This window comes from Platalea leucorodia (genome assembly GCF_965183815.1).
Source record: "Platalea leucorodia genome assembly, chromosome: Z".
NCBI classification, from domain to species: Eukaryota; Metazoa; Chordata; class Aves; order Pelecaniformes; family Threskiornithidae; genus Platalea; species Platalea leucorodia.
The window spans coordinates 16603841-16616641 of record NC_138858.1 but is presented as its reverse complement, the minus strand read 5'-3'; the positions used below and the strand labels follow the sequence as shown (position 1 = coordinate 16616641).

The following is a 12801-nucleotide window of genomic DNA, read 5'->3' as shown; positions in this document are numbered from 1 at the left end:
GGGAGCTGTTTTGCGAGGAACGGGGGTGTTGGGACTTGTGGGCAAACACCTGAGAGACTGCGGGGCCTGGAAGGGCGGCCGGGCTGAGCCGGGGTGGGGTGCTGCCCCCGCACTGGCTGCCCCGGGCCCTGCCTGGCTCCTGGCTGGAGTGGCCTCTGCCCAGCCCCGTGCCCGTCCCTTCCTCAAGCTGTGCTCCCTCCGGCACTAAACCCCCCCAAGCTGCGTTTTGTCCTTTGTGGAGCTACTGTGCTTGTCTTCTCCCCACACCTTGCCAAGTGCTTTGGTCTGAAGCCTGGTGAAAGACTAGGTGTCTGATTATTTGAGAGAGCAGTGACCTCAGTTTGCCTTATATTTTGGTTTTATGCTTGGAACATCTTTAGATAAAATCCCTGCCAGATGTTTGAAAGAGAATGGCCTGGTTTGGGGTTTGCGACCTCTCACCGTTCTTTTCAGGCTGGGAAATCTTAAAATTGAAATTCTCAGAGCTTCACACAAAGATAAAGTAGCATCCAGTATTTTTCTGAAAATTTTCCATGTTTGAGAAGAAACGCTCTTTCTGGGTGACACTTAACATGAATTATGTTGAAGCAAAAAATCATTCCACTCCACAGAGTTACCTTAGGGAACAGTTTCAGTATGGTAAAACGATCTCAGGTGAAGGGACTCGTGTAGGATTTGTGATCTTTCAGTGCCTAGCACGACCTGTTTTTAAGGCTACTGTTACTAATAAGGGAAGGCATAAGGTGTTGGCTGTTTAGAGACAGGCTGTGTTCCTAAATTGGTGGAAGGAAAACAGGAAAAGCGTTGTGATGTGTAAACAGTTGTGGTTGATGGAAGAGGGAAAGCCAATTTTGTCCTTCAGAGCCAAGAACATGGCAATATGAGTGTATGTGCATGTATGTATATATGGTGTGAATGTAAAGTAGGTTCTGTAGGTTGCTACAGTAGATGCTGCTGCTTCTTTCCTTCCAAACCACGTACTCTTTCTGTCATTCTGGGATTTGTGTCTGTAAATATGTATGCTGCTAGAGAACAGACTGGTTGTAACTATACACTTTGTAATTGTCTTTGTCCTGTGGTATTCCATCAACACTTACTAACTGTCCTGATATATGTAACTGTGAAACTGGGCTAGCATCTCTGAATACCTGAAAACTTTGAACATATTGGAACAACTGATGTCTTGGATATGCATAACCTACCTTGCTTTACAAGTTCTGTGACATCTTTTATTTCTGAAAGTTAAAGAAACAATACTTAAATATACAATTCCTCTGTATATTTAGAATTATCCAAACTAGGAAAATGTTTTTAGCTTTAATTAAAAATATAGAATTGTCTAGAGAAAGCAGCTTTGCACAGCAATGATTGATACACTTTTATCATTATTAGCAGCTTCAAGAACTTATAAGTTGTGCAGGTTGTGCAGATTTTCTTGAACAGTGGCACCTAAGTGGGGTGACAATGAACTCATACTAATTCTTGGAGAAAGTAGCCAAGAGAGAAATTTCATTGGGTTCAAGTGAACTGTGTATGTTCATAGAATCACAAAATATATATGAGATATAATAATTGGAAGGGACCCACCAGGATCAACGAGTCCAACTCCCTGCTCCTTGCAGGACCACCTGCAACTAAACCATATGACTCAGCACGTCGTCCAGACGCTCCTGGAGCTCTGGCAGGCTTGGTGCCGTGACCGCTTCCCTGGGAGCCTGTCCCAGGGACCGACCGCCCTCTCGGTGAAGAACCTTTCCTAATGTCCAACCTGACCTTCCCCTCATGCAGCTTCATTCCGTCTCCTTGTGTCCTGTCGCTGGTCACTGGAGAGGGGAGATCAGCACCGCCCCTCTGCCGCCTGCCGTGAGGAAGGTGTGGGCTGCCATGAGGGCACCCCTCAGCCTCCTGATTGCGTGCTGCTCTGATCTCTAGAAAGAAAGCTGGAAGAAAGAGGCTTTCCTTTCAGTAAATTAGTCCTCTGACCAGAGTTTATTAAGCCTGGTGATGATTACTGGATTACTTACTGCTTGCTTTCGTTATGAACTGACTCTTAATGTTTAAAAAAAAAAGTTTTTTTAAAAAAAGAGGAAAAAAAGAGTATGTGTGTAGGTGGAAGTAGTTAGTAATGGAAAAATTGAATGGAAAGACAGAGATGGAAAAACTAGATTAGACCTGATCAAACAAAACTCAAAAGATGTCAGACATTATCCCTTATCTAGCAGATTCCTAACAGTTTTAGAGTCTGTGGTCAAAATTCATCTTCAAAATGAACAGGGAAGACATCATGGATATTAATACAGACGTACTTGGCTATTTTGAGTTTATAGCAGCATGGTTCAAGTCCTGTAGAACCTGAGAGAAATAATACTGTATTTGGTACAGCATCTTAGAATGACACTAAATTACTATGATTTCAAGAATAAATTTATGCCCTTATTTTGCAAGCATGAATAATGTGTGATCCTCATAAATTTTTATAGGTAATTTAAGTGTTAGACAGCTGTGTCTGAATTTAATACAATAATTATAACTGAGACAGGTGTGAGTTGACTTAGGAAAAATGAGATAGGCTTATTCAGCTGTGCAACAGATTTCACAAATGTATTTGATCTCTGATAAATTACTTAAGTTAGGGATATATTTGTAAAATGTTAAGTAGTAATGGTATATTTTTGTTAGCAAATGAGAAGCTACTTACCTTGTTTGGTGTTTTTTTGTTTAAGAAAATTATGAATTTTGATAGTGTACAAAAGCATAACTACCTGAATTAGGGACAAATTCCATTTTATTGGGTGTTAGTGTGAATTCAGGATTTGATCAGAATTTGTGTGCGTGTGATGAGCATTATGATGATTTAGCTGTCTTAGAAATGAGGCTTTGCTGTTATTGTGTACCTCTAGTAACTAAGGAGCACTTCATAAAAACTAATCCAAGGTACTTGCTCTTTTTACTTATTTAGATATATTAATAACATGTAGTCATACTTGCCTCTTGTGGATTTGAGTAACAGAAGTTTGCTCAAAATAAGTTTGAAGTTTGCATCAGGGCCATCTTGTTTCATTTTGCATCAGCTGCTGAGCTTTAGTGAGCAAAGAGGTGAACTGAAGGGATGTGCCAGTTCACAGTCTGTTTTGTGGCTCCCCTGGTCAGAGCTGCCTCAGTAACAACTGGATTGGTGCACTCAGTCGTAGATGTTGGACTTGCACCATAAACTGTGTTAGTTGAGGATTATAAGAAATGTTGTTTATAGAAATATTTGGGAGAAACTGAATTTATTAAAATGTGTTATAGAATATTTGGTCCTTTGCATGTCTTTCATCACTGTATTCTTTGAAGCAAATATTTCTGCTCTTGAAAATAGGCAAAAAAAAAATTGTATTTATGCACAGAAACTATTAAACAAGGGTCTTTATTTATTGTATGTGAGCTTCATGAGTTTGTTGTATCTAATAATACCTATAAGAAAGATGCTCAATATTATGTTATCACCTTTCAAATGTTCTTCGGATTCACAAAAGGAGATGCACGTTCTCTCTCTCTTTCACTGTGTGGCTTTGCAATTACCAGGGAAGGGGTGTAAAACTGGAATTTATTCAGAATAATGCCAAGAAAGTGGAAGATAGTTACCAAAGATTTCCTCCATGTTGGTGGGACTAAGCACTATGAAATGATTTCCAGAATTCAGTGTCATAGTGGATAATGTCATGGCATTGAATAAGGAAATATCAAATTCAGTCAGTCCTCTTAAAATAAGGCTATGTATTCAGTCTGAAATATATCCAAGTCAGAGCATTTGGTATCATACTGTTGATGCCAAATGTAAAATCAGGGTGTAAGGTGATCTGGAATGGAATTTTACCTTTGTGTCAATAGATGTGAAATATATTTATTCTGGTGAGGCATGTGAATGCTAACTATTAATAGACGTTGTAGGTGTGTCATACTTTTGTTTGCCTAACCTTGCATGACTGTTCTTTGTTCTACCTGCTTTCTACTCTGTGTATAGTTCAGGTGGTGCCCTGACAAAATATAAACCAGCTGCTTTTTTACAGTGTCACCTGCAACCAGGGCAACATGGTACCTGATTCGCATTTAAATAGGTTCTCAACATACAAAATGATTTAGCAGTTTGATTTTTGGTTATTAGGAGTGGCATGCACTGGCCTTTGGTGTTGGAACCACTCTCTTCTAAAGTGACCTCCCTAGAAGAAAGCGTTAGAGACTGACAAATAGAAACTGCTTCTTGTTGCGTGAGGGAGAGCTGAGGTAGTTTCATTTTAAAAAGCAAGTATAAAGTCTGCAGTCTTCTGTAATGGCATAAAACAGTTTACCTGCAACAGGCAAGGACACCTGTGTTTTTCTATTATATGGTTAATGATCAAAGAACAGTATGTACTGTGGACGCCTTCATCCAGAAGAATGCTTGTGCCTGCCACATCTCAGTTATGGGCTCCTGTATGTGTCAGTCTGGGAGACCTTCCTTACAGGAATCTTCAGCCCAGTCTCCAGCTGTTAAAGATTACTGTGTATGATGTCACTTAGGCTATTACTTCACAGTCAGCTTCTAGCTGATGCGGTCAAAAAAGTGACCAGATTCATGTCCCTAACTGCACGTTCCCATCTTTAATTGTATTAATCGCAGAGTCATGTGATGGTTTGGTGTGTAAGGTCAGCTCGCTTATCTGACTGAATGCCTCCCGTTTTTTCCACAGACCTGGTCTGCAGTTGGATCACCAAGCTCATCTGGATGGCTGTAAGCTGAGGCTGTAACTTCCGTCTGAAACTATAATGTGTAACATACCCTCAGAGAACCTTCATCTGGCTTTTAGTAAAGTTTTTTGCCACCATAAGAGGCTTTATACAGTTAATTCCCTGGGATCATAGCAAAATGAAATCTACTAATTGGGGTATTGCATTAATCTATGTAGCACTTAGCATTGAAGCTTTTCTGGTTCTTCTTGGGTTTCTCTTGAGAAAAAAAAAAAACGTTCCTGAAAGGATCACCGGATGGATAAAAAGCGACGTGTACTTGAGAATGCAAGACAGAGGTGTCATGCCTTAGTTTGGCAAGCATTTCTCTTGGAAGAGTACTAGTTTAAACAGGTGCTCTGCTCTCTTGCACCTTCTTCCCACTCTTTATGACGCTGTCTTTTAAGTTGTGCTCATGCAATTGCATCTTTGAGATGAACTGGGAAGCTTCTCTGTGTTAAAAGCCTCCCCACCCCTTTTCCTGCACTACAGTTCAATGTTCACCCACGCAAATGCGTGTATGTCCTTGCTACGGCAAGAAGTCTGTGTTTCTTGTACATTAAGCATGGAGTAGGATGTGAAGTGCCTGCGGTGTTCTGGTTGGCTTGCTGGAAATCTGCTGCCTGGGAGTGTGACTGCCGAGAGTACTGTCTTGAACCTGTGTTCAGCTAAATACCCTATCTTTCAAAGGTGTAAGAAAATAAATATAAGCATACTGATTTTGAAGACCTATTCTTGTCACAGGTAATTCCTCTGTTATGGTGCAGAACTGCTGGAGTGGCAAACCATGATAATCGTAATCAAGGTTTCACCCTGTGAGGTAAATAGGAAATCCAAGATTATTGATCAGTTTTCTTATTCCTGTTGTGGATAACTTGCAAGCTGAGTGAAATTCTGGAAGTGCGTGCTTGAATTTATTAACAATTTAAATGCACTACAACCAAAAAGCATCATGTGTGTCAGCTGGATAAATAATCTAGTCATGTGAACTATACATTCAAAGGGTGCTTTAAAATTATCTGGGAATCTAAGACCTTTTTTGCCAGAAGTAGGACCTCATTGGGGCCTGCTAGTCTTACGTGAGGACAGGCATTGGTGCTGGAGAAAGACAAATGTCAAGCACCTTGAAGTCCTTTCTGTTTGAGAGTTCAGCAGGGTGCCACAGGGTGTCACCAGTGCGCTCAATACAGGCCAGCTTTTAACGGGGGCGTTTGTGGTAGTGATGTCAACCAGAAATGGTTGTGTTTCCTGAAACTCTGCAAAACCCCAAAAGCAGAGTACGGAAGTCTTCAGTGAACTGCTAGGGTATGGCTTCAATCTGGGCCCTGAAACAAACCACCCGGATCTTTGACGAGATGTTTGGTGCCGCTGAAATTGAGAGCAAGAGGCCCAAGAGCCTTGCAACAAGCAGCTGTGTCCTTGTAAATGCAGGGAACCTGCTGCTTCGGCTTAGCAGGTTTCAAGCTCCTTTTGGGTGTGTATTTGTAGAACCAGGTTTAAAATCAGACAGATATACTTTACCAAAACTGGAGGACAGATGAGGGAAAACATGATATTCTACGACTAATTGGTTCTAAAAGGCCTTTTAAAAAGATGGACGAGTGAATGGTAGGCGTTCATATTAAATCACCTTATAAAAAATTTAACAACAAAAGTTTCAGTTTTTGCCATATATCCCGTGTGAAAGTTAAGTTACCTTCCTTACTAATTCTTCTGTTCATTTGATTGTGACTGAGAAATGAAATGTCACAGGAAATGACTGTCTGCTTTGCCTATTAGATGTGTAAGTTTTAGACCATTGAGAATATTAACCAAGCCATTGATGAGCTGCCCACTGTAGGGGGGAAGCCATGCTGAACTCCAGACAGCTGTTCCTTCAGCAGCTGGATGGACTAGAAGAATTAGGCAAAACAATTCAGATGAGAATGGTTTGGCACTTGATTTTGTCAGTGCACACACGGAACTGGCTCCCTAGTCAGTGGGTGATAAAATAATTGCAAGGGCTTGGATTGCATGTGTGAGTTTGCGTGCTAGACTCTTCTAGCCAAGAAATGGTGCTTGCCAATTATGCTCCACACCTGTGAAATGGATGGCAAGCTCCAAGTTTCAAAGAGGAAACGAGTTACAGGCGAAACTTGCAGACCAGGCAGGTGTTGCTTTTCTTAATTTCCAATGCTGGCGGCCGTCCTGTCGTCTTACTGTACGGCACTAGCCACAGCGAGGTGAGGGGTGGGGGGCGTGGTCTGTTTACTGTGCACAACGTCTGCAAACAAAGTTCTGCGTTATCATCTTAAGGCTCTGTATTTGTTTTTCTAAGTTGTGTATCAAATACAAGGAAAAAGATTTCTTCACTAGTAGTTTTGCAAAGTCCTCTGAGGTTCTGAGTTTAAAGTACATTCTGTTGCTGATGAGGTTTGTTTGAAAGTACCCCGTGTAGCTTATTAATGTAACGTTGCATTGCAGAATCCGGAAAAGCCTGTTACAGTAGTGCTACCAAACATGAACTGACTCGCAGTGTGACAGCTGCTCAGGATTCCTCTTTACAGTTTATTGTTTCTGTAGCCCCTTTTGTTATGTTTACCTTTACTCTTTTACACCACTGTTGGTGTGGAGTGTAAAATAACCCCATTCTTTCAACTTGGCCAGAGGGGAGAAAAAAATAGACTTTCCTGTTCTATTGCATTCTTGCAGCAAAAAACTCCTGGCACAAATGAGGAGTAAGAGATTAGTAGGGTTTTCTGAATAAGAATTTAAACCAGCCTCCATAAATATCAATACACAAGCATATGGAACTTGTGCAGCCGATGCCTGCAAATATCTGCTGAATAGGCATTTTGGCTTTTCCTCACTCCTGCTGTAAAGGAATGATAAGTCACTTATCCTTTCTCCAGAACCAGTAGACATACTGACTGTCACTGTTGAAGGTTATTACACTTTACTAATTTAGACAGTGTTGATGACAGTTACTGAACACACAATATATGAACATGAATAGAAGTGCCAAGGATCATGCTGAGTAACAGACTTTGTGGTTCTATTTAAACAAAAATGACACCTTAATTTTAAGTACTGTATAATTACACCTTGTAAGTACTGTGGTTTTGAATTGAGGCACAGCATTTGCAGTGGTCAGAAAGTTTGACTTTTTGTATTTTTTAAGACTACCAAATTGAATTAACTATGTAACTGTTGATTTAACTGCTGATATTTCGGTGGCTATTTCTCAGTGCTGTCAAGGTTAGTAAGTGAGTAACCTGCTGCGGCAACTTTAATTCTCCAGTTTTGACCAAGTAGAAAATGTTCAGTGGCTTCTAAAAAGTTCTGCATAGTTGCTTATTTTAGCTTGTAATAATGATATGATAGTCTGACATGATATAGAAACTTCTGTATCATTTATATGAAAGTAGGGCATCCTGCCTAAAATATGAGACTGCTATAACAGAAACTGGGCTAGTATGAAACAAACAAATAAAAAATCCCCCCAGACTGGTTTTCACAATATGGATCTTCCCATCCAATTTTTTTTTTTTTTTCATTTTCTTAATTAGGTGAGCTCCTATATTCTACTATGATATTCATTGTAACAAAAATATTAGTTGACTTTCTGTTGTCTGCTGAAGAGGTCCTTCAGGGATAAAGAACTGCTCTTGCCAAAGAGTTGTTGATTCTTCCTTATTATGTAGCTTCAGGATCCTTTCATACTTTGGTATCCCCTTTGATCTTAAGCTTAAGACGATGAAGAGAAAATGTTGCCAGTTAGTTGGCAAAGGGATTCCTCAACAGCTCCACAGGTTGCTTCCTTTAAAAATCTTGGCTCTGTGATTCTCTCATTTGCTTTACATTTCCATAACTGTCTAGAAGATGTCTTTCTGGGTTTTTTTTGTTTGTTTTCCAATTTAATTTTGCCTTTGGTATTTATGTTTAATTATATGTGAACTTTCATTTGCCAAATCCCTGCTGATTTTTAACGTGTAGTTTTCACTAGACCTGTAAATGCCCATTTTCCTTTGTAATGACCTTCCTTTCACCTGAACCTTGTTAATAAGTTGAATATTTAAGTTCACATGGCTTACTAGTGCAATCATTGGTGATGCAGGTGTCAGCCCTCTTGTCTTCCCCTAGTTAAATATATTTCCTGTAAACAGTATGAGTTGATCTTAAAATTGTTGAATGTATTGCACAGGAGCTTGTAATTATTTTTATGTTCTCAGCTGGAATATATTTATAATTACCTAATGCCTTTAGGGCTGTATCGTAAGTTTTATATCCTTCCTTTATTTGTTTTCCCTGTAGTACTGCCTTCTTGCAGGAAGAGGTAGATGCTATGAAATAATCTTTCAATTTTCTTTGACTTTCCATCCCTTATCAAGGGAATCAGGTTCATTCCACTTTATCCAAAGATGAGTTTTAAGTGCTTTTAAATGTCTAATATAAAAAATACTTTAGTATTTTGAGTAATACTCAAAAGTACTTAAACACCAACCTCTTGTTTCAGAACTGGGACCTATTAACGTGTTGGAAGTAAGTTTAGCTGTTCTCTGTGTGTTCTAGTTGCTGCATAGTTTAGTGAACTTTCCCTTCTGTGGGGCTCCATATGTGATTTTCGTGCCTCAATAACTGAATTTTTATGCCACATTCCAATGGATCTGAAAGAAAGGTAAACTGCTAAATTTTAGTTAGCTAAAATCTGGGTGAAGTATAAACAAATTTTAAGAAATTTGTCTAGAAAGAAAGTTGTTAATCTCAGAGTTCTGGTTCTTCCCCCTGTACAGGTAAATCACGCCTATAAAAATAGCCTGCCTATCTACTAACTCTTTGGTGGCTTCTTTGGGAAGTGTTTCACTGTACTGGAGTGCTGGCTTTGACATCTTATTATGCTTGGTAGTAGTGTAAGTAAGCTGGTGTTATACCATGTATACAATGATTAACCTGTGGTAGCTCCAGAATGCCTACCTGCTGACTTGTTTTTGGCCTCAAGGGCTCAAAACTCTCCCACTACTCATTTGTAAATGCTGTTGAACTTGAAAAGTGTTTGACTTGCTTGCTACCACTGTTATGTGGTTTACTTCAATGAACAAAATAAGATCAGGTAAAAAATATTCTTGATCATTTGAGAGACTTGTTTCATGTTGGCTGCTTAGTTGTAGTCGTTGTTGTGTGAAGAGCTTTAAGACATCTTAAAAATTAAGACAAAGTAGATGATCTACTATCCTTTATAAACTACTCCAGAACAAATTCTTTAACCTACTCATTCAATTATGTTTGGAGCTTTTCTAAGCCACAATAAGAGGCTTGCAGTCCAAAGCATGTGGACTTTGCACAATTTTTAAAAATAATTTTGGTTTTAGATAATCCATAGCACCTGATAAGGAAAAGTTATATCCCCCTAATTTCTTAGTTCAGAAACTGTAATTTATATAAGTAGAATTGCCAGCTTTGCATAATAGGGGTTCCAAGAAGGTATTAATACTCATGCACTATACCTACTGCATGCAGTTAGCCCCCTTCCTCCAGCCTGCAAGGAAGAATGCTGCTGGAGTCCCAAATACTCCAAACCCCATGCAAAATAAACGCTGGCTGGGTATGTAACAAGTAGTCAGGAGTGAACGCTTTGGTAAGTTTGAGAATGCGAATGCCCACTGTTCGTTTAAAGGAAGATATTTATTGAACTGAAGAGAATAAACTTCTTTTAGACAAGTTTTTCAATGCTTAGAGAAATTGTTTTCATGAAGAAAAACGTGACATAAGGAATTTACCTGTCTATATGAAATTTAGGTAGAACCCAGGTTCAGAAATCCAGTCCTGTAAAACTTTTCTGCTGATGCTTGGCCCTGGAAGAATACAAGCTGTGCTGTTATTTCATTTTTCAGTTCACTAAGCCCTGGTAATTTGTAGCTTTTTACACCTGGAACTGTTCTAGACTTAACTGACTAGCTAAATATGGTATCTAGAAAAAAAAAAAAATCAAAAACCTTCCCAACAGCGAAAGTGTCTCCACCACACTTCACTGGCATCTGCAAGGTTTGTTATGTGAACTGTAACTACAGGTACCACCACGTTTTAAAATGCATAAGAGAGTGCCATGGCAGGGGCCACAGACCTACAAGGCTGGACCAGTACTCTGAATAAAATGGACTGGGTGTCCACAAACACTTTGGAGACTGGCAGCACGATCTTAAAACCTTGGCTTCCTCGTTGTAAATTATCCTGCTTCTTGTTCATACTGCAATGGCTAAGAACAGTGAGGCTGGCAGCTGTGCTGGAGACAGCCTGGAAACAAGACAAGGAGCAGCGTGACCTGCAAGAAGTGTGACCTCCTGTCATGTGCGTGAGGGGAATTTCTCTTTTCCTGCATCTAAACAGCTTCTCACATTTTTCTGTGAATCCTTCTGTTCCATCAGGCATTGTTAGGGCATGCACTGATCATCTGGGGTATTTTTAGAAAGTGTAAATAATGGCGGAGGCATGCTTTGAATTTTCCTTCTCGCAGCAGCAGAAATGCCAGCAGTGCACATCACGTGGCTGCTCAGACAAGTATACATCTATTCTAGTAACATTTTCCCACCCAAACATAGCATCCAAGTGCCCTGTAGAGACCATGTGCTTACTGGAGCCTGGCTCACCCTGAGAGCTACGCATTGGAAACTTAACCATTCAAAGCCCCTGTCCTTACATTCATTCTCGTGATGTTAGTCCTCGGTCACAAAGTGATAGGACAGAAATTTAAGCCACATTAACTTCACAGGGAGACATCTGCGATGGCGCATCTGCGTTGTCCATCTGTGGAAGCAGTGGAGTGTCAGAAGGAAAACAGGCAACCCCCCCCTCTTTACAACTAAAGTGACCGTAAGATTGATGGGTTTGTCCACCTGAGGGTTTTTAAGGACAAAAAACCCCTGGGGCGGGGGTATCGGTGAGCTGTAGCCCTTGGAGGGGCTGCTTCTGCTCCCCGAGGCTCCAGGAGTGGGGGCTGCTCCCCGTGCCCGGCCCTGCCCCCGGCCCCCCCGAGGGACAGCGCCCGGGCCGGGCTCCCTGGGCTCGGCAGCCGCGGGGCGGCTGGACAGCTCTCCCGAGGCCGCCGGCTGAGGGGAGCCGGCAGCGTCCGAGCCTCCGGCGGCTGCCGGCTCCCCTCAGCCGGCGGCCTCCCGTCCCTCCGGCGGCCCCGCCTCAGGCGCACCCGACGTCAGTGGGCGTCAGGGCCGAGCCCCTCACCCTCCCTCCGCCCGCGGCATCCGCCGTCCCGCCCGCTGCCGCGCTCCTCTCCCGGCGTTGGACAGCAGCAGCCGCCGCCTCGGCCCAACCCGCCGCCCCTCCGCTCCCCTCCCCGAGAACCGCGCAGCGCGAAGATGGCGGCGTACAAATTCCTCCTGCCGGCGCTCGGTCGCCGCATCCTCCTTCCCGCCGCGCGGGCGCGGGGCGCCGGGGCTGAGGTGAGGCGAGGCGGCGGGGGCGGCCAGGCCCTCCGGACCGCCGCTCGGCCGCGCTCCCCCACAGCGGCCGGCCCCGCCGGCGGGCCGCCACCCCTCCGCGTCCCCCTGATCGCCGGGCCTTGGCCGCCGCTCCCGCTCGGGCGGCGGTGACCTTGGCGGGGTACGGGGCCGAGCTCGGGGCCGCCTCCGCCGGGGGTCGATGGCTCCCGCGGGCTGGGGGGCCGGGCGGCCGGTAACCCGGGGGCAGGCGGCCGCCCCGGTGCCCGCGCCCGCGGGAAGTGATGGGCTTTGTCTTGGTTCTTTTTCCTATCGACGTGAGGGTTTTGGGCCGAGGGAGGCCCGCGGGCGCTGCGGGAGGCGGGCGGCGGGGAGGAGGGCAGAGCGCGGCCCCGGGGCAGGCCTGGCCCCGGCGGCTGCTTGGGATGCCGTGACCTTGGGGGACCGGCCTGGAGCTTTGGCTTTGAGGTTTAATTCGTTTTATTCCCCCGCATTTGAAATCGCAGCACAATTGCAGTGTGTTACTGTGCATTTTGCTCTTGCTCCCGCCGCGTCGGCCTTTCCTAGAGGTAGGCTGCAGGTGTAGGCAGGGGAGGCCGGGTCGGTGAGCGCAGCTCCCTGGCAG

At 43.3% G+C, this 12801-nt stretch overlaps 1 protein-coding gene across 3 annotated transcripts in view; it reads left to right on the top strand.

The window, feature by feature from the left end:
• The first annotated feature begins 11915 nt into the window (after window positions 1–11915).
• Window positions 11916–12801, top strand: part of OXCT1 (3-oxoacid CoA-transferase 1) — an 85052-nt gene continuing 84166 nt past the window's right edge. For 2 of the 3 annotated variants that reach the window (XM_082336851.1, XM_082336852.1), the window contains exon 1: window positions 11917–12179. In XM_082336851.1, coding sequence (XP_082192977.1) covers window positions 12096–12179 — 84 coding nt within the window. In that variant the 5' untranslated portion in view covers window positions 11917–12095. Of the gene's footprint in view, window positions 12180–12801 lie in introns of all 3 variants that reach the window. The other variant, XM_082336850.1, reaches the window with a different exon arrangement.